This window comes from Oncorhynchus tshawytscha, linkage group LG12, assembly GCF_018296145.1.
Source record: "Oncorhynchus tshawytscha isolate Ot180627B linkage group LG12, Otsh_v2.0, whole genome shotgun sequence".
Classification (NCBI taxonomy): Eukaryota; Metazoa; Chordata; class Actinopteri; order Salmoniformes; family Salmonidae; genus Oncorhynchus; species Oncorhynchus tshawytscha.
The window spans coordinates 2,672,562-2,695,000 of NC_056440.1; the positions used below are offsets into that span (position 1 = coordinate 2,672,562).

The 22,439-nt window shown below is 43.1% G+C and overlaps 1 protein-coding gene across 1 annotated transcript; it reads right to left on the minus strand.

Moving 5' to 3' along the window:
• Positions 1–269: 269 nt before the first annotated feature.
• On the minus strand, positions 270–12,316 carry LOC112262489 (bone morphogenetic protein 3). Its single transcript, XM_024438104.2, has 3 exons — positions 11,497–12,316; positions 7,940–8,940; positions 270–590 (listed from the first exon to the last, which is right to left on the minus strand). The coding sequence occupies exons 1-3, from the start codon at positions 11,777–11,779 to the stop codon at positions 399–401; spliced, it is 1,476 nt and encodes a 491-aa protein (XP_024293872.1). The 5' UTR covers positions 11,780–12,316; the 3' UTR covers positions 270–398.
• Between the last annotated feature and the right edge of the window lie 10,123 nt (positions 12,317–22,439).

Consider the following 22,439-nt stretch of genomic DNA (forward strand, 5'->3'; position numbering starts at 1 on the left):
ACTTTCTGGGATTTGTGTGCATTGTTTTGTATTGGTAGGTATTACTGCACCTGCAATAACATCTGAAAAAGATGTAGACGCCACCACTTTGATTTTGATTTGAGAGAGACAGCGAGAGGGAGAGAGTAGGAGAGAGAGAGAAAGAGAAAGAGGGAGAGAGAGAAAGAGAGACTGACACATAGAGAGAGACTGACAGAGAGAGAAAGAGAAAGAGAGAGGAGAGAGAGGAGAGAGAGAGAGATAGACTGACAGAGAGAGAGAAAGAGAGAGGCAGAGAGAGAGAGACTGACAAAGAGAGAGAAAGAGAGAGAGAGAGAGCATTTCTTATTGTCCAGCTGTGTGTGTGTTTCTTTGTGAATGTGCCTGTGTGGGTGTGTGTGTGTGTGTGGTAATTGTCCCTATCTGCAGGCGCAGGAGTCCACAGTCATGTTTGGGTAAACTTTGAGCACCACGTTCTTGTCCTCGTCGAAGAAGAGGATGGAGAGGGAAGACATCTTGTCTGGGACACAGCAGGGCTCAGGGATACCAGACACCACCCCTACCGCTCTCACAATGCTCTGGATGGTGGCGTGGTTACTAGGCTTCAGAGACTACAGGACAGAAGAGAAGGAGGAGGTGAACAACAACATTCACCTTATGACAACAAACATGACAGTTTTATGAAATGGGAGGACATTTGACAGTAGGTCATAGTTAAAATGTTGTTTATCCTTTATTTAACCAGGAAGTCCCTCCCCCCCTCGAGTATCTCTTTTTGAAGGGAGACCTGTTTGTGATATTGTATTTTTTTTGCCACCTGCTTAGTGTCCCAACCAGGTGACCGCCTGGAGAACAAGAGGCTGGTGATGGGAGTCTTGAGGACACCTAATTCTTGGACAGCTTTAGCATGTTCAGACACACTGTCTTGTCCAGCTAAAACATGACTGGTTATATGAGTGACAGGTTCTTCCATTATCACCGAGAGCAATACCTAGTGTTACCAGGAACCCTAAGACCATTCCTTCCTCTGATCCTTTCAATCCTTCACATGTCTAGGGAGTAGGGGTTGTTTCTGGAAACTGAACTGAGGCGTGTGTGAAGCAGGATCTTCACAAGGAAAGAGGCATTCTCTGACAACGAAGAAAACCCAGAGGGTTTCACTACACTGTAACCTCAAGCCCTAAATACAGCCAGGTCCAAACTGAGTGGACTATAATTGTAGAATAATAGTGAATATAAAAACTATGAAATAACACATATGAAATCGTGTAGTAACCAAAAAAGTGATAAACAAATCAAAGTATATTTTACAGTTGAAGTCTGAAGTTTACATACACTTAGGTTGGTGTCATTGAAACTTGTTTTTCAACCACTCCACAAATATCTTGTTAACAAACTATGGTTTTGGCAAGTCGGTTAGGACATCTACTTTTATCTACTTTTTAAAGTAATTTTTCAAGCGATTGTTTACAGATAGATTATTTCACTTATAATTCACTGTATCATAATTCCAGTGGGTCAGAAGTTTACATACACTAAGTTGACTGTGCCTTTAAACAGCTTGGAAAATTCCAGAAAATTGTGTCATGGCTGTAGAAGCTTCTGATAGGCTAATTGACAACATTTGAGTCAAATAGAGGTGTACCTGTGGATGAATTTCAAGGCCTACCTTCAAATTCAGTGCTTCTTTGCTTGACATAATCGGAAAATCAAAAGAAATCAGCCAAGACCTCAGAAAAATAATTGTAGACCTCCACAAGTCTGTTTCGTCCTTGGGAGCAATTTCCAAACGTCTGAAGGTACCACGTTCATCTGTACAAACAATAGTACGCAAGTATAAATACCATGGGACCACACAGCCATCATAACACTCAGGAAGGAAACACATTGGGTCTCCTAGAGGTGAACATACTTTGGTGCGAAAAGTGCAAATCAATCCCAGAACAACAGCAAAGGACCTTGTGAAGGTGCGAAAGGAAACGGGTACAAAAGTATCTATATCCACAGTAAAACGAGTCCTACATCAACATAACCTGAAAGGCCGCTCAGCAAGGAAGAAGCCACTGCTCCAAAACCGCCATTTCAAAGCCAGACTACGGTTTGCAACTGCACATGGGGACCAAGATCATACTTTTTGGAGAAATGTTCTCTGGTCTGATGAAACAAAAATAGAATTGTTTGGCAATAATGACCATCGTTATGTTTGGAGGACAAAGGGAAGGCTTGCAAGCCGAAGAACACCATCCCAACAGTGAAGCACGGGGGTGGCAGCATCATGTTGTGGGGGTGCTTTGCTGCAGGAGAGACTGGTGCATTTCACAAAATAGATAGCATCATGAGGCTTGAAAATTATGTAAAAGACCAAGTCCATATTTTTGCAAGAACAGCTCAAATAACTGACCTAAAACAGGGAAATATTACTAGGATTAAATGTCAGGAATTGTAAAAAAAAGTTTAAACGTATTTGGCTAAGGTGTATGTGTATATATATATATATATATATATATATATTTATAAACTGGGTGGTTCGAACCCTGAATGCTGATTGGCTGACAGCCTTGGTACATCAGACCGCATACCGCGCGTATTACATTGGTAACCAGTTTATAATAGCAATAAGGCACCTCGGGGTTTTGTGGTAAATGGCCAATATACCACGGCTAACGGCTGTACCCAGGCACGCGTTGCGTTGAGGATAAGAACAGCCCTTAGCCGTGGAAAATCGGCCATAAACCACATCCCCTCGTGCCTTATTGCTTAAATATATACAGTGGGGCAAAAAAGTATTTAGTCAGCCACCAATTGTGCAAGTTCTCCCACTTAAAAAGATGAGACAGGCCTGTAATTTTCATCATAGGTACACTACAACTATGACAGACCAAATGAGAAGAAAAAAAAATCCCTAAAATCACATTGTAGGATTTTAAATGTATTTATTTGCAAGTTATGGTGGAAAATAAGTATTTGTTAATATCACTATACCCCATGAATGTGAAATCCTGGTTTTAGATATGACCATGAGCCAACATATGCATGTATTTGTTGCTGGAGTGTATAGGCCTCCTGCTGCTTGAGTTGATGTGATTAGTATCATAGCTGAGCATTTAAAACCTTTTCTATCATCTGACCTGATGGTCTTAGGTGACTTCAACCTGGACTGGCTGACACCAATCTCAGATGACTTTAAGAACATTTGTCTTGATCTTAATAACCTGTTTGGGATAGGGGGCAACATTTTCACGTTCGGATGAAAAGCGTGCCCAGAGTAAACTGCCTGCTACTCAGGCCCAGAAGCTAATATATGCATATAATTAGTAGATTTGGATAGAAAACACTCTGTTGTTTCTACAACTGTTTGAATGATGTCTGTGAGTATAACAGAACTCATATGGCAGGCGAAAACCTGAGAAAAATCCAAACGGGAAGTGGCAAATCTGAGGTTTGTAGTTTTTCAACTCATTGCCTTTCCAAGATACAGTGTAAATGGGATCATATTGCACGTCCTAAGGCTTCCACTAGATGTCAACAGTCTTTAGAACCTTGTTTCAGGCTTCTACTGTGAAGGGGGAGAGAATAAGAGCTGTTTGACTAAGGGGTCTGGCAGAAGGCCATGAGCTAAATCATGCGCACGGCCGTGAGAGTGAGCTGCGTTCCTTTTCATTTCTTAAGACAAAGGAATTGTCCGGTTGGAATATTATTGAAGATTTATGATTTTAAAAAACATCCTAAAGATTGATTCTATACATCGTTTGACATGTTTTTACGAACTGTAATAGAACTTTTTGGACTTTTTGTCTGAACTTTCGCCTGGACTTGCCTGCGCCTTGTGAATTTTGATTGGTGAACTAAACACGCTAACAAAAAGGAGGTTTTTGGACATAAATGATGGACTCTATTGAACAAAACAAACATTTATTGTGGAACTGGGATTCCTGGGAGTGCATTCTGATGAAGATCATCAAAGGTAACTGAATATTTAGAACGCTATTTCTGACTTTTACTGACTCCACAACATGGCGGGTATCTGTATGGCTTGTTTTTGTGTCTGAGCACTGTACTTAGATTATTGCATGGTGTGCTTTCTCCGTATAGCTTTTTTGAAATCTGACACAGCGGTTGCATTAAGGAGAAGTATATCTTTAATTCTGCGCATAACACTTGTATCTTCTATCAAAGTTTATGATGAGTATTTCTGTAAATTGATGTGGCTCTCTGCAAATTCGCTGGATGTTTTCGAGGCACAACATTACTGAACATAACGCGCCAATGTAAACTGAGATTTTTAAAATTTATTTAAAAAAAATAATAATAATTGAATTTTACCCCTTTTTTCTCCCCAATTTCGTGGTATCCAATTGTTATAGTAGCTACTATCTTGTCTCATCGCTACAACTCCCGTACGGGCTCAGGAGAGACGAAGGTTTGGTTGCGTCCTCCGATACACAACCCAACCAGCTATACTGGTTCTTAACACAGCGCGCATCCAACCCGGAAGCCAGCCGTACCAATGTGTCGGAGGGTACACCGTGCACCTGGCAACCTTGGTTAGCGCTCACCGCGCCCGGCCTGCCACAGGAGTCGCTGGTGCGCGATGAGACAAGGACATCCCTACCGACCAAGCCCTCCCTAACCCGGACGACGCTAGGCCAATTGTGCGTCGCCCCGCGGACCTCCTGGTCGCGGCCGGTTACGACAGAGCCTGGGCGGGAACCCAGGGACTCTGATGGCACAGCCCTTAACCACTGCTCCACCCGGGAGGCCCGGAAACTGAGATTTTTGGATATAAATATGAACTTTATCGAACAAAACATACATGTATTGTGTAACATGAAGTCCAATGAGTGCCATCCGGTGAAGATCATCAAAGGTTAGTGATTAATTTGATCTCTATTTCTGCTTTTTGTGACTCCTCTCTTTGTCTGGAAAATGGCTATATGTTTTTTTGTGACTAGGCTCTGACCTATCATAATCTTCTGGTGTGCTTTCGCTGTAAAGCTTTTTTGAAATCGGACACGATGGGTAGATTAACAAGAAGTAGATACCTGACCTCATTAAGTGTATACCTGACCTCATTAAGTGTATACCTGACCTCATTAAGTGTATACCTGACCTCATTTAGTGTATACCTGACCTCATTTAGTGTATACCTGACCTCATTAAGTGTATACCTGACCTCATTAAGTGTATACCTGACCCCATTTAGTGTATACCTGACCTCATTTAGTGTATACCTGACCTCATTAAGTGTATACCTGACCTCATTAAGTGTATACCTGACCTCATTTAGTGCTCCTACCTATCTCTCTGATTTGGTCCTGCCGTACATACCTACACGTACGCTACAGTCACAAGACGCAGGCCTCCTAATTGTCCCTAGAATTTCTAAGCAAACAGCTGGAGGCAGGGCTTTCTCCTATAGAGCTCCATTTTTATGGAACGGTCTGCCTACCCATGTCAGAGACGCAAACTCGGTCTCAACCTTTAAGTCTTTACTGAAGACTCATCTCTTCAGTAGGTCCTATGATTGAGTGTAGTCTGGCCCAGGAGTGGGAAGGTGAACGGAAAGGCTCTGGAGCAACGAACCGCCCTTGCTGTCTCTGTCTGGCCGGTTCCCCTCTTTCCACTGGGATTCTCTGCCTCTAACCCTATTACAGGGGCTGAGTCACTGGCTTACTGGGGCTCTCTCATGCCGCCCCTGGAAGGGGTGCGTCACCTGAGTGGGTTGATTCACTGATGTGGTCATCCTGTCTGGGTTGGCGCCCCCCCTTGGGTTGTGCCGTGGCGGAGATCTTTGTGGGCTATACTCAGCCTTGTCTCAGGATGGTAAGTTGGTGGTTGAAGATATCCCTCTAGTGGTGTGGGGGCTGTGCTTTGGCAAAGTTGGTGGGGTTATATCCTTCCTGTTTGGCCCTGTCCGGGGGTGTCCTCGGATGGGGCCACAGTGTCTCCTGACCCCTCCTGTCTCAGCCTCCAGTACTTATGCTGCAGTAGTTTATGTGTCGGGGGCTAGGGTCAGTTTGTTATATCTGGAGTACTTCTCCTGTCCTATTCGGTGTCCTGTGTGAATTTAATTACCTTTCTTTCTCTCTCTCGGAGGACCTGAGCCCTAGGACCATGCCCCAGGACTACCTGACATGATGACTCCTTGCTGTCCCCCAGTCCACCTGGCCGTGCTGCTGCTCCAGTTTAAACTGTTCTGCCTTATTATTATTCGACCATGCTGGTCATTTATGAACATTTGAACATCTTGGCCATGTTCTGTTATAATCTCCACCCGGCACAGCCAGAAGAGGACTGGCCACCCCACATAGCCTGGTTCCTCTCTAGGTTTCTTCCTAGGTTTTGGCCTTTCTAGGGAGTTTTTCCTAGCCACTGTGCTTCTACACCTGCATTGCTCGCTGTTTGGGGTTTTAGGCTGGGTTTCTGTACAGCACTTTGAGATATCAGCTGATGTACGAAGGGCTATATAAATACATTTGATTTGATTTGATATACCTGACCTCATTTAGTGTATACCTGACCTCATTTAGTGTATACCTGACCTCATCAAGTGTATACCTGACCTCATTTGGTGTATACCTGACCCCATTAAGTGTATACCTGACCCCATTAAGTGTATACCTGACCTCATTAAGTGTATACCTGCCCTCATTAAGTGTATACCTGACCCCATTAAGTGTATACATGACCCCATTTAGTGTATACCTGACCCCATCAAGTGTATACCTGACCCTGAATTAGCTCTTGATCATTTCTCATCTATCATTATATTACTGGCAGATAAATACGCTTCTTTTAAACACTATAGACTAAAAAATAGATTAAAATCCCTGGTTTTCTACAGAACTCTCAGATATCTTTAGAAAAATAAATCATGCCTTGGCTAAAGATAGACTAACTGATGCTGTTGTGGACTGGCAGATTTTCAGGTAACTGAGAAGTAAATGCACGTCCTTAGTAAAAGATTTAAAAAAAGTCTAAATCAAGCTACTTCCTGAGTTCTATCGCTCACTCTGCTGGTGATCCATCTATATTTTGGAAAACTGTTAAGGTGCTAAAGTGTGGAAATTCCACTCCTTCCCTACCCAATCAAGTTATCCTGAACTCTGACATCATCAATGTCCTTCCCTACCCAATCAAGTTGTCTTGAACTCTGACATCATCAATGCCCTTCCCTACCCAATCAAGTTATCCTGAACTCTGACATCATCAATGTCCTTCCCTACCCAATCAAGTTATACTGAACTCTGACATCATTAATGAAAAAAATTAGATGCTTTTAATCAACATTTTTATGTCTGCCGGTTTTTTGTTTGAATGAAACCTTGGTTTAATAGACCCGGGTCAGTCAGTAAACTGCTCGTCCCTCTCCCGCCCGCTAGTCGACTTGATAGAGGACCAGACAACCCCCCCCCAGTGAATCCTTGTATTCTCTGGAGCTGCTGCCTACTTCTGATGTATTGGAACAACTACTTACGATCGATGTTAAAAAGAAAATCTACAGGGGGTGATATGCTTGATCCCTTCTTTTTACAGTTTTCTGCTCCATTGATTGCTGAAGCATTAACACATATTTTTAACTTATCATTTACACTGAGTAGTATTCCTAGAGCCTATATCGGCAAATCAACCAATCAGATTTCCACAGACTAACCCATCTTTCCCAGTACATTACCATATCACTATTTCCTTCTGCAGTCCTTCTATTTTACTACGATGTCTAACGAGGGTCTTAAACCTCTCTAGTTGGATCCGTTTCAACAGAGAAAAATAAATACTTTATCTAAGAGTATAATCCTATTTCCCATTTATTGATGGTTCTCTTTGACAGTTCATCTGTGCAAAACATTAAGGACACCTTTCAAAATCCCCTCTGGAAAGAGCAGGTGTCCTTAATGTTTTTTTTACACTCAGAGTATATCAGGTCGTAAACCTGATGCCGTGAAGCATGAAGACATACCTTAGGCATGGGGAACTGGCATGACCCTGAGCAGTAGTAGGCATCAAAAGACTTGGGAGATATAATCCACTCGCTCCAGCCAATGTCTGCAAAGTCCACCTTCAGGTAGCGACGAGCACAGTTCTGTGGTTCGTTCCACTGCTTCTTACGAGCCTTCTTTATCGTCTGCTCGTCAAACTGCAGCAGGGGCATCTTACCGCCGTGCCTCTGGCTCTTACCACGCGTCTTTTTCCTCGGCCGACGGACCTGCTTGTTCTCCAGCGGTTCGTAGGGGCTGGTCTCGTCCCAGCCCGTCGTCTCATACGGGTACTCCGGCCCCGGTAACTCGTTGTTCTGGAGCGGGAGGAGGACGCTAGCCGAGCGCCGGCGTCTGTGAGGAGGCGCCTGTTGTTGATCGGCGGTGCTATTCTGAGTGTGCAGCCCCAGTTTGTGGAAGCCGGAGGCGAATGCTCCTTCTTCCGTGGTCACCGTGGTTTGATGCCTCTGATGACTCTGTAGTGTTGACACCACGCTCTCTGGTTCGGAGATGGTCGAGTCGTTGGCGTAGACCAGGATGTAAGGAAAGCGGTCTGAGAGGAGCTTCTTCCAGGGCCTGGGTCCAGGCTGGGATGCCACGTCTATCCCAATCAGCAGCTCATCATGATGCTTGGCCTGGTTCACCACCTGAGTGACATCCTTCCACTGCCAAGAGATGAAGTCCCTGTATAGTGTAGACACATTGATAACAAAGTGGCCCAAAGTCCTGATATGGTTATCCACTGAGGCGAAGCTCCACACACCCATCTGGACGTGGCTGTGTCTACTGGGGCCGTGGCGGGACAGGGATGGGGACGGAGCTCCACAGCTCTTGGGCTTGGGCCTGGTGGTGCTGTTGCAGCCCGGGTGCTGGGTGCTGTTCTGGTGGTCTCCTATGTAGTAGTGAAGCGTGGCCGACAGGACGGCCTCTGACTTGGTGAGAGACGTCAGGTTGAAGATCTGGAACTGCTTGTTGTTGATGGTGCCTGGGAGAGGAACAGGAAGCGGCAGTCAGAATAGAGAATATAGTTCAGACAGGTCCACATATCCATACAATTACATGACTTTTAGCATCTCTACATGCATATCATTCAACTTAGTTTCAAACCTGGAGCTGAACAGCAAAAAGCAATTAGATATTAGGCTATATAGACCAGGTCCCGAAAACCATTCAGTTCAATGGTGTTGTATCGAGGTGTCTACCAGCCATTTCTCCCTCCCAGGATTCCATTTCAGATAAGATAGCAGCTTACACAAGAAATAACTCACATTGGTTAGCCATCTAAATGTCATGTGATACAGTCTACTCAATGGGGAGAGCATGAACGACAACAACACCTGGACACAATGTCCTTCACTCCTGTTTGCCAAGCACTGCAGTCCCGCAACAGTGTGAGAAGTAACTCATATTTTGTAGCCAATGGTCAGGTGGTGACAGTTACAGCAAGCTCACGCATGTAACGTATACAATCAACAGTGCCTTCATCATCAGTGCCTTCATCATCAGTACCTTCATCATCAGTACCTTCATCATCAGTACCTTCATCAAAAAAATAGACAGTCATCAGTTTGGCTTTACGCCTGCTCAAACAACACCCTCTAGGTGGCAGTACATCACCAACCTTGGCTTTACGCCTGCTCAAACAACAACCCTCTAGGTGGCGGTATGCACCCGTTCAGTTTGTTTGCCAACTCATAGAAGTAGTAGAAGAAGAAAATTGACTATCTCAAAATGGAGATGGCCGCAATGGCGCTGCCTGTGCTCTCACAGACGCTATAATGGTACAGATGCAATGTTACGTCCTCTAACTATGGGTTCTACATGGTTGCAGGCGTAAATATAATCCTACTGCTGTGGGAAGAGATGGTAGGACTATCATATTAGTGGTTATACACACGGAGTGTACAAAACATTAGGAACACCTGCTCTTTCCATGACATAAATGAAGGAGTACCCTTCATTTACCAGGTAAGTTGACTGAGAACACATTCTCATTTACAGCAACAACCTGGGGAATAGTTACAGGGGAGAGGAGGGGGGATGAATGAGCCAATTGTAAGCTAAATTGACCAGGTGAATCCAGGTGAAATCTATGCTCCCTTACTGATGTCACTAAATCCACTTCAATCAGTGTAGATGAAGGGGAGGAGTCAGGTTAAAGAAGTAAGGGGAGGAGACGGGTTAAAGATGAAGGGGAGGAGAAAGGTTAAAGATGAAGGGGAGGAGACGGGTTAAAAATGAAGGGGAGGAGTCAGGTTAAAGATGAAGGGGAGGAGACGGGTTAAAGATGAAGGGGAGGAGACGGGTTAAAAATGAAGGGGAGGAGTCAGGTTAAAGATGAAGGGGAGGAGTCAGGTTAAAGATGAAGGGGAGGAGTCAGGTTAAAGATGAAGGGGAGGAGACAGGTTAAAGATGAAGGGGAGGAGACAGGTTAAAGATGAAGGGGAGGAGTCCGGTTAAAGAAGAAGGGGAGGAGACAGGCTAAAGATGAAGGGGAGGAGACAGGCTAAAGATGAAGGGGAGGAGACAGGTTAAAGATGAAGGGGAGGAGACAGGTTAAAGATGAAGGGGAGGAGTCAGGTTAAAGATGAAGGGGAGGAGACAGGCTAAAGATGAAGGGGAGGAGTCAGGTTAAAGATGAAGGGGAGGAGACAGGTTAAAGATGAAGGGGGGGACAGGTTAAAGATCAGGTTAAAGAAGGATTTTTAAGTCTTGAGACATTTGAGACATGGATTGTGTATGTGTGACATTCAGAGGGTGAATGAGCAAGACCAAATATTTAAGTGCTTTTATGGTAGTAGGTGCCAGGCACACCGGTTTGAGTGTGTCAAGAACTGCAACGCTGCTGGGTTTTTCACGCTCAACAGATTATCAAGTGTATCAAGAATGGCCCACCACCCAAAGGACATCCAGCCAACTTGACACAACTGTGGGAAGCATTGAAGTCAACATGAGCCAGCATCCCTGTGGAACGCGTTCAACACCTTGTAGAGTCCGTGCCCCCGACGAATTGAGGCTGTTCTGGGGGCAAAGGGGAGTGGAATGCAATATTAGGAGGGTGTTCCTAATGTTTTGTACACTCAGTGTAGCTACAGCGATAACTACATAACGGCCTCTTGAATGTAAAAACAGTAATATATAAGATTTATATAGGCCACACCAGCCGAGTTTAGTCCATACATTCGAATACATAACCTTCATAAAAAAAAGAATATGCAGATTTAACACACAAAGACGGAAATTATACCAGTCGTGTTGTCACGTATAAATGTATAACAGGCTTGAAATACTGTTCGTCTGAATAATGTCCGTACTAAGCAACAGGTGAAGCAGCCGTTGGATAGGTTTTTGGCTCAACAGGTGCTTCAACCTAGTCCTAACTATACAACACAGAACAGTTAAATAAACATCGATAAAATCATGAAACTACATCCTTACATGACCGTCTAGAAATCCTATAGCCCATACTATGGTAGTATGAGGGCTGCTTCATATATGCGTTGAAACACGCAGCGGCTGTTTAGATACATCATATACATACCCCAGCGCGCTTTAAAGCTCCGGACCGTATTCCCGTCCCGGAAAGGAAATTCTGCACGGTTGTATTGTTCGTAAAGAATCTGCATGTGTTCCGTCATAGTATCCTGTAAAAGTAGGTCGTGCTCATCCTTCTCTGAGCGGTCTTTGTCCCCCCGGGCCGCACCGGAGTGCCCAGATGTACCTTTAATTTTTAAATCTGTGAAATGATCTTTCAACATCACGCAATATCCTCCGAATAGATAGCTCCATCCGAGCAGCAGCAGTAACCGCGGACAGATCGCCATGGTCCCAGTGAGAGTGGTGGACACTTTCAGCTTAACTTGCTGGTGAAAAACTGTCGCTCAAAACGCGTTTCCCAAGTCGTCTTATGTGTGAAAATGGGTGGTATCAACCTGTTTGAAAACTTATATAATCTCATGAGAAACTCGACACTCATTGAAATAAAGAAATAAAGAAAAGAAGGGAATGAAATGAAATGAATAAAGAAATACTTCTATATATTATTACAATAGAAAGAATCAGGATGTTGTAACCGACAGAAGATAGTGCGCTCTGCTCCTGGTTAGCGCGACACGCTCTCTGCGTGTCATTCACCGCTCATTTAACAGTTACAAGTTGATATCCTATCAAAGTTGTTCCGCTCTGTCTGTCTGTCTGTCTCTCTGTCTGTCTCTCTCGGTTGAGTGAATAAGGGCTCCCACCTCCCAGTTCGATGTAATAGCTAATAGCGTTGAGGACAGCAGCTCTTGGTTATGTTCAGATCTGAGATCGACAGCCAATCATCCCCGTCCTCAGCTTTCATTGATGTTGAAGCATGTTGTGCTTGGTAATATATAGGGGTAGTGGGACCAGCTGGTTATTCCTCCCTCTCAGATACGGAAACAGAGCCAGAGGGGGGTGGGGGGAGAGAGAGAGCGAGAGAGAGAAAGAGAGGGGGGGGGGGGGGAGAGAGAGCGAGAGAGAGAAAGAGAGGGGGAGAGAGAGAGAGAGAGAGAGAGAGAAAGAAAGAGAGAGAGAGAGAGGAGGGAGAGAGTTAGAGAGAGCGGAGCGAGAGAGAAAGCGAGAGAGGAGAGAGAGAGGGGGAGAGAGGTAGAGAGAGGGGGAGAGAGGGAGAGAGAGAGGGGAGAGAGAGGGAGAGAGAGAGGGGAGAGAGAGGTAGAGAGGGGGAGAGAGAGAGAGAGAGAGCTCAAGACAGCAGATATAACTTTGTAATCTTTTTTCTATAATTTAGTAAGTGAATGCTAAAACAATAGTTTATTTAGGGTATTCAAATACTTAACCAAAAACACATACTTAACATAATAATGATTAAATTACACTACAGCCAACGATGTATACAGTATAAACCCTGAATTGCTGATGATATGTGTTGGCCATCAAAAGGCTTTGAAGCTACCGGTCGGCCATATTGGCTCTCACCAGTAGGAACAGTCTTCCAAAGGAATGAAAGGAATTCTACAGCATTTCAATTCAATGTTTTAAGGACAAACATGTATTTCAGTATTTTTGTTGTTGTTGTAGTTGGAGGGAACAGTAACATTAGAACTTTAAAAAAATATAACTGCAGCTCTTTGTTAATTATTATTATTATTCCTTGCCACCCATTCTACTAACTAAGTCCTTTCCACCTTTTCTGAAACTAGCTGCAGCTTTTTGTTAACCCTTGAAGTAATTTCAGTCGCTGTGGTAGCTGACGTCTATAGTGTTGATTCATCCTCATACATAGACACACAGGCTTTACTCAAAGCCAGTGGCATGACGTTAGTAATGATTGAAAAAAAGTAAGGGGCCTAGACAGCTGCCCTGGGGAATTCCTGATTCTATCTGGGTTATGTTGGAGAGGCTTCCATTAAAGAACACCTTCTGTGTTCTGTTAGACAGATAACTCTTTATCCACATCATAGCAGGGGGTGTAAAGCCATAACATGTAAGTTTTTCCAGCAGCAGACTATGATCGATAATGTCAAAAGCCGCACAGAAGTCTACGAGCCCCCACAATCGTTTTATTATCAATTTCTCTCAGCCAATGATCAGTAATTTGTGTCAGTGCCGTGCATGTTGAATGTCCTTCCCTACGGGCACATACATTCTAGTAGGTTTAGATTGAAGAAATGGCAAATAGGAGTGGGAATGTGGTCAACTATCATCCTCTGTAATTTTCCGTCCAAGTTGTCAGACCCAGGCGGCTTGTCATTGTTGATACACAACAATAATTATTCACCTCTTCCACACTCACTTTATACAATACAAAATGGCATTGCTTGTCTTCCATCATTTGGTTAGTTATACATGTGTAGCTTCTGGGTTTGTTGCTGGCTCTTTCCTCTATTTAAGCCAGCTCAATAGAGCTGAGCTTCCTGTATATCAGAGTTTGATCTGGATTCTGCAGTGTGCTTCAAAGCACCCCCACAACATGATGCTGCCACCCCCGTGCTTCACTGTTGGGATGGTGTTCTTCGGAATGCAAGCCTCCCCCTTTTTTGACTCAAATGATGTCAATTAGCCTATCAGAAGCTTCTAAAGCCATGACATAATTTTCTGGACTTTTCGACGCTGTTTAAAGGCACAGTAAACTCAGTGTATGTAAACTTCTGACCCACTGGAATTGTGACACAGTGAATTATAAGTGAAATAATCTGTCTGTAAACAATTGTTGGAAAAAATGACTTGTGTCATGCACAAAGTAGATGTCCTAACCGACTTGCCAAAACTATAGTTTGTTTTATTAACAAGAAATTTGTAGAGTGGTTGAAAAATGCATTTTAATGACTCCATCCTAAGTGTATGTAAACTTCAGACTTCAACTGTACAGGTCCTTTCATAACATGAGTCTTATTCTAATGGATGTGTAGTATTAGTACCTGTATATTAATTTACAAAAAAGTAAATTGTGATGTAATAAGAACTTTACATTTTTCCAAAGTTACTCAAAATACTTTTGCTACAATAGTTGGGAGAACAAGCAGTGTTTTGTACATTTTGTAAGTACAGGGTACTAAGCTAACCTATGGAATTGTTTTAAGATGGTTGCAAGATGACTCCATGGATCATGTAGTTATTTGATTTAGAATTTTAGGAAAACCATTTAAATTTTATTTAGAATTTTTTGATAAAATATTGAAGTTGGCCATTACTTCTATAGCCCATAGAAACACATTGAATAACACATTCATACATGGTAAAACAGGTTTTGAAGAGTCTGTCCTATTTGTAGGAGATACACTTCATGACCAAAAGTGTGTGGACACCTGCTCATTGAACATCTCATTCCTAAATCATGGGCATTAATATGGAATCTCCATCAAAATCTCTGAGTTTAATCTAGAGCTACAGTGAGTGGACACCTGTTCCTCCAACATCTCATTAATATGGACTTGGTCCCTCCTTTGTTTTTGGGATCCTGAGTGGCACAGCGGGTCTAAGGCATCTGCATCTCAGTGCTAGAGGCGTCACTACATTCCCTGGTTCGAATCCAGGCTGTGTCACATCCGGCCGTGATTGGGAGTCCCATAGGGCGGTGCACAATTGGCCCAGCGTCTTTAGGCCGTCATTGTAAATAAGAATTTGTTCTTAACTGACTTGCCTAATTAAATAAAGGTTAAATTAATATACATTGCTGCTATAACAGCCTCCACTCTTCTGAGAAGGCTTTCCACTAGATGTTGGAACATTGCTGCTAATACAGCCTACACTCTTCTGGGAAGGTTTTCCACTAGATGTTGGAACATTGCTGCTATAACAGCCTCCACTCATCTGGGAAGGCTTTCCACTAGATGTTGGAACATTGCTGTGGGGACTTGCTTCCATTCAGCCATAAGAGCATTAGTGAGGTCGGGTACGCATGTTGGGCGATAAGGCCTGGTTGGCAGTCGGCGTTCTAGTTCATCCCTAAGGTGTTCGGTGGGGTTGAGGTCAGGGCTCTGTGCAGGCCAGTCAAGTTCTTCCACACTGATCTCGACAAACTATTTCTGTATGGACCTCGATTTGTGCACTGGGGGCATTGTCCTGCTGAAACAGGAAAGGGCCTTCCCAAACTGTTGCCACAACGTTGGAAGCACAGAATCGTCTGGAATGTCATTGTATGTTGTAGCGTTAAGATTTCCCTTCACTGGAACTACTACACTACTCTACACTACAGCCCTTCCACCACCAAACTTTACAGTTGGCACTATTCATTGGGACAGGTAGTGTTCTCTTGGCATCCGCCAAAGCCAGATTTGTCCTTCGGACTGCCAGATAGTGAAGCAAGATTCATTAGTTTAGAAAGCGTATTTACATTGCTCCAGAGTCCAATGACCATGGTAACCTATTTCATGAAGCTCCCAACGAACAGTTCTTGACAGTTTGAAACTCGGTAGTGAGTGTTGCGACTGATGACAGACGATTTTTACGCGCTACGCACTTCAGCACTCGGAGGTCCCGTTCTGTGAGCTTGTGTGGCCTACCACTTCACGGCTGAGCCGTTGCTCCTAAACGTTTCCACTACACAATAACAGCACTTACAGTTGACCGGGGGCAGCTCTAGCAGGACAGACATTTGACAAACTGACTTGTTGGAAAGGTGGAATCCTATGACGGTGCCATTCTACTACCAATGTTTGTCTATGGAGATCGCATGGCTCTGCTCGGTTTTATACACCTGTCAGCAACGGGAGTGGCTGAAATAGCCGAATCCACTTATTTAAAGGGGTGTCCACATATTTTGCATATATAGTGTATAGGAAAACTCAGGAAATATATATATATTTCTTACACATATTTTACCCCTTACTTTTATTAGCACAAATCTACCCCTATACATCGTGTTCGTAAGTTCGTAAGAGTCTTCTCTTTCCATAGTGGGGTCAAATTAGTTTGTAGCTCAAACGTTTCGGACGCTACAGACAGAGGTTGTCACATCAGCGTTACAGACTTCAGACGAGTCCAGTGACACTTGTGAGGGTCATAGAGCAAAACGGACAACACCGTTGTGCTTGTGAGACATTCTGTAGTGGAGACGGACAGGCAGCATTCTGTAGTGGAGACGGACAGGCAGCATTCTGTAGTGGAGACGGACAGGCAGCATTCAGAAGTGGAGATGGACAGGCAGCATTCTGTAGTGGAGACGGGCAGGGAGCATTCTGTGGTGGAGACGGGCAGGGAGCATTCTGTAGTGGAGACGGACAGGCAGCATTCTGTAGTGGAGACGGACAGGCAGCATTCTGTAGTGGAGACGGACAGGCAGCATTCTGTAGTGGAGACGGACAGGCAGCATTCTGTAGTGGAGACGGACAGGCAGCATTCTGTAGTGGAGACGGACAGGCAGCATTCTGTAGTGGAGACGGACAGGCAGCATTCTGTAGTGGAGAGACGGGCATTCTGTAGTGGTGACGGACAGGGAGCATTCTGTAGTGGAGACGGACAGGGAGCATTCTGTAGTGGAGACGGACAGGGAGCATTCTGTAGTGGAGACGGACAGGGAGCATTCTGTAGTGGAGACGGACAGGGAGCATTCTGTAGTGGAGACGGACAGGGAGCATTCTGTAGTGGAGACGGACAGGGAGCATTTGTAGTGGAGACGGACAGGGAGCATTCTGTAGTGGAGACGGACAGGGAGCATTCTGTAGTGGAGACGGACAGGGAGCATTCTGTAGTGGAGACGGACAGGGAGCATTCTGTAGTGGAGACGGACAGGGAGCATTCTGTAGTGGAGACGGACAGGGAGCAGTCTGTAGTGGAGACAGAACTCTGTATCCAAATATCATAACACACTAGGTCTCTAGGTCTATCTGCAGTCATAATACATCTATAGGTCTACACTACACTACACTACTCTACTCTACACTACACTACACTACTCTACACTACTCTACACTACACTACTCTACTCTACTCTACACTACTCTACACTACACTAACACTACAGTACTCTACACTACACTAACACTACACAACTCTACTCTACACTACACACACTACTCTACTCTACACTATACTACTCTACACAAACACTACACTACACTGCTCTACACTACACTACACTATTCTACACTACACTACTCTACACTACACTACACTACTCTACTCTACACTAACACTACACTACACTAACACTACACTACTCTACACTACTCTACTCTACACTACACTACTCTACACTAACACTACACTAACACTACACTACTCTACACTACACTACTCTACACTACACTACACTACTCTACACTACACTACTCTACACTACACTACTCTACACAAACACTACACTACACTACTCTACACTGCTCTACACTCCTCTACACTACATTACACTACTCTACACTACTCTACTCTACACTACTCTACACTACATTACACTACTCTACTCTACTCTACACTACATTACACTACGCTACTCTACACTACACTACTCTACACTACACTACACTACTCTACACAAACACTACATTACACTACTCTACACTACACTACTCTACACTAACACTACACTACTCTACACAAACACTACTCTACACAAACACTACATTACACTACTCACTACACTACTCTACACTAACAACACTACACTACACTACTACTCTACACTACTCTACACTAACACTACACTACACTACACTACACTACACTACTCTACACTACACTACACTACTCTACACTACTCTACACTAACACTACACTACACTACACTACTCTACTCTACAAACACTACACTACACTACTCTACTCTACACTACTCTACACTAACACTACACTACACTACACTACACTACACTACTCTACTCTACACTACTCTACACTACTCTACACAAACACTGCTCTACACTACTCTACACTACACTACTCTACACAAACACTACATTACACTACTCTACTCTACACTACTCTACACTAACACTACACTACACTACACTACACTACACTACTCTACTCTACACTACTCTACACTAACACTACACTACACTACACTACTCTACTCTACACTACTCTACACTACTCTACACAAACACTGCTCTACACTACACTACTCTACACAAACACTACACTACTCTACACTGCTCTACACTCCTCTACACTACACTACTCTACACTACTCTACTCTACACTACTCTACATTACACTACTCTACACTACTCTACACTCCTCTACACTACACTACTATACACTGCTCTACACTCCTCTACATTACACTACTCTACACTACTCTACACTACTCTACACTACACTACTCTACACTACTCTACACTACTCTACACTACACTACTCTACACTACTCTACACTACATTACACTACTCTACTCTACTCTACACTACATTACACTACGCTACTCTACACTACACTACTCTACACAAACACTACACTACTCTACACTACACTACACTACTCTACACAAACACTACATTACACTACTCTACTCTACTCTACTCTACACTAACACTACTCTACACTAACACTACTCTACTCTACACTACTCTACACTACACTACACCATTCTACACTATACTACTCTACACTACTCTACACTACACTACACTACTCTACACAAACACTACACTACACTACACTACACTATTCTACACTACACTACTCTACACTACACTAACACTACACTACTCTACACTACACTACACTACTCTACACCACACTACACCACTCTACACTATACTACTCTGCACTACACTACACTACTCTACATTACACTACTCTACTCTACTCTACACTACTCTACACTACACTAACACTACACTACTCTACACCACACTACACCACTCTACACTACACTACACTACTCTACATTACACTACTCTACACTATTCTACTCTACACTACTCTACACTGCACTACTCTACACTACACTACACTAACACTACACTAACACTACACTACACTACACTACCCTACACCACTCTACACTACACTACACTACACTACACTAACACTACACTAACACTACACAAACACTACACTACACTACTCTACACTGCTCTACACTCCTCTACACTACATTACACTACTCTACACTACTCTACTCTACACTACTCTACACTACATTACACTACTCTACTCTACTCTACACTACATTACACTACGCTACTCTACACTACACTACTCTACACTACACTACACTACTCTACACAAACACTACATTACACTACTCTACTCTACACTACTCTACACTAACACTACACTACTCTACACTACACTACACTACACTACTCTACACAAACACTACATTACACTACTCTACTCTACACTACTCTACACTAACACTACACTACACTACACTACTCTACTCTACACTACTCTACACTAACACTACACTACACTACACTACACTACACTACATCTACACTACACTACACTACACTACTCTACACTACTCTACACAACACTACACTACACTACTCTACTCTACACTAACACTACACTACACTACTCTACTCTACACTACTCTACACTAACACTACTACACTACACTACACTACACTACTCTACACTACACTACACTACTACTACACTACTACACTACTACACAAACACTCTAACACTACACTACACTACTTCTACACAAACACATTACACTACACTACTCTACACTACTCTACACTAACACTACACTACACTACACTACACTACACTACACTACTCTACTCTACACTACTCTACACTAACACTACACTACACTACACTACTACTCTACACTACTCTACACTACTCTACACAAACACACTCTACACTACACTACTCTACACAAACACTACACTACTACACTGCTCTACACTTCTACACTACACTACTCTACACTACTCTACTCTACACTACTCTACATTACACTACTCTACACTACTCTACACTACACTACACTACTATACACTACACTCCTCTACATTACACTACTCTACACTACTACACTACTCTACACTACACTACTCTACACTACTCTACACTACTCTACACTACACTACTCTACACTACACTACACTACATTACACTACTCTACACTACTCTACACTACATTACACTACGCTACACTACACTACACTACTCTACACAAACACTACACTACTCTACACTACACTACACTACTCTACACAAACACTACATTACACTACTCTACTCTACTCTACTCTACACTAACACTACTCTACACTAACACTACTCTACTCTACACTACTCTACACTACACTACACCATTCTACACTATACTACTCTACACTACTCTACACTACACTACACTACTCTACACAAACACTACACTACACTACACTATTCTACACTACACTACTCTACACTACACTAACACTACACTACTCTACACTACACTACACTACTCTACACCACACTACACCACTCTACACTATACTACTACTGCACTACACTACACTACTCTACATTACACTACTCTACACTACTCTACACTACTCTACACTACACTAACACTACACTACTCTACACCACACTACACCACTCTACACTACACTACACTACTCTACATTACACTACTCTACACTATTCTACTCTACACTACTCTACACTGCACTACTCTACACTACACTACACTAACACTACACTAACACTACACTACACTACACTACCCTACACCACTCTACACTACACTACACTACACTAACACTACACTAACACTACACTAACACTACACTACACTACTCTACACCACTCTACACTATACTACTCTACACTACTCTACACCACTCTACACTATACTACTCTACACTACACTACACTACACTACACTACTCTACACTACACTACACTACTTCTACACTACATTACACTACTTTCTACACTACTCTACTCTACACTACTCTACACTACACTACACTATTCTACACTACACTACTATACACAAACACTACACTACACTACTCTACACAAACACTACACTACACTGCTCTACACTACACTACACTATTCTACACACTCTACACTATTCTACACTACACTATTCTACACTATACACACTACTCTACACTAACACTACTCTACACTACACTACACTATTCTACACAAACACTACACTACACACTCTACACTACACTACACTATTCTACACTACACTACTCTACACTACACTACTCTACACCACACTACACTATTCTACACTACTCTACACTACACTATTCTACACTATACTACTCTACACTAACACTACACTACACCACACTACACTACTCTACACCACACTACATCACTCTACACTACACTACTCTACACAAACACTACACTACACTGCACTACACTACTCTACACTACACTACACTACTCTACACTACTCTACTCTACACAACTCTACACTAACACTACACTACTCTACACTACACTACACTATTCTACACTACTCTACACTACACTACACTACACTACACTACACTACTCTACACTACACTACTCTACTCTACTCCACACTACACTACTCTACACTTCACACTACACTACACTATTCTACACTACACTTCTCTACACTACACACTACTCTACACTACACACTACACCACACTACACACTACACCACACTACTCTACACTACTCTACACTACACTACTCTACACTACACTATTCTACACTACACTTCTCTACACTACACACTACTCTACACTACACTACACTATTCTACACTACACTACTCTACACTACACTATTCTACACTACACTTCTCTACACTACACACTACTCTACACTACACTTCTCTACACTACACTACACTACTCTACTCTACACTACACTACACTACTCTACACTACACTACTCTACTCTACTCTACACTACACTATTCTACACTACACTTCTCTACACTACACACTACTCTACACTACACACTACACCACACCACACTACACTACATTACACTACTCTACACTACACTACTCTACACTACTATTCTACACTACACTCTACACTACACTACACTACACTACTCTACTACACAAACACTACACTACACTCTA

Excerpts from the sequence above, each read along its gene's own strand:
- LOC112262489 (XM_024438104.2), bottom strand. The coding sequence starts at position 11,779 with ATGGCGATCTGTCCGCGGTTACTGCTGCTGCTCGGATGGAGCTATCTA. Across the intron at positions 8,941-11,496 it reads GAGCTTTAAAGCGCGCTGGG|GCACCATCAACAACAAGCAG; the intron begins GTATGTATATGA and ends TTCCTCTCCCAG. Across the intron at positions 591-7,939 it reads GCCAGTTCCCCATGCCTAAG|TCTCTGAAGCCTAGTAACCA; the intron begins GTATGTCTTCAT and ends TCTGTCCTGTAG.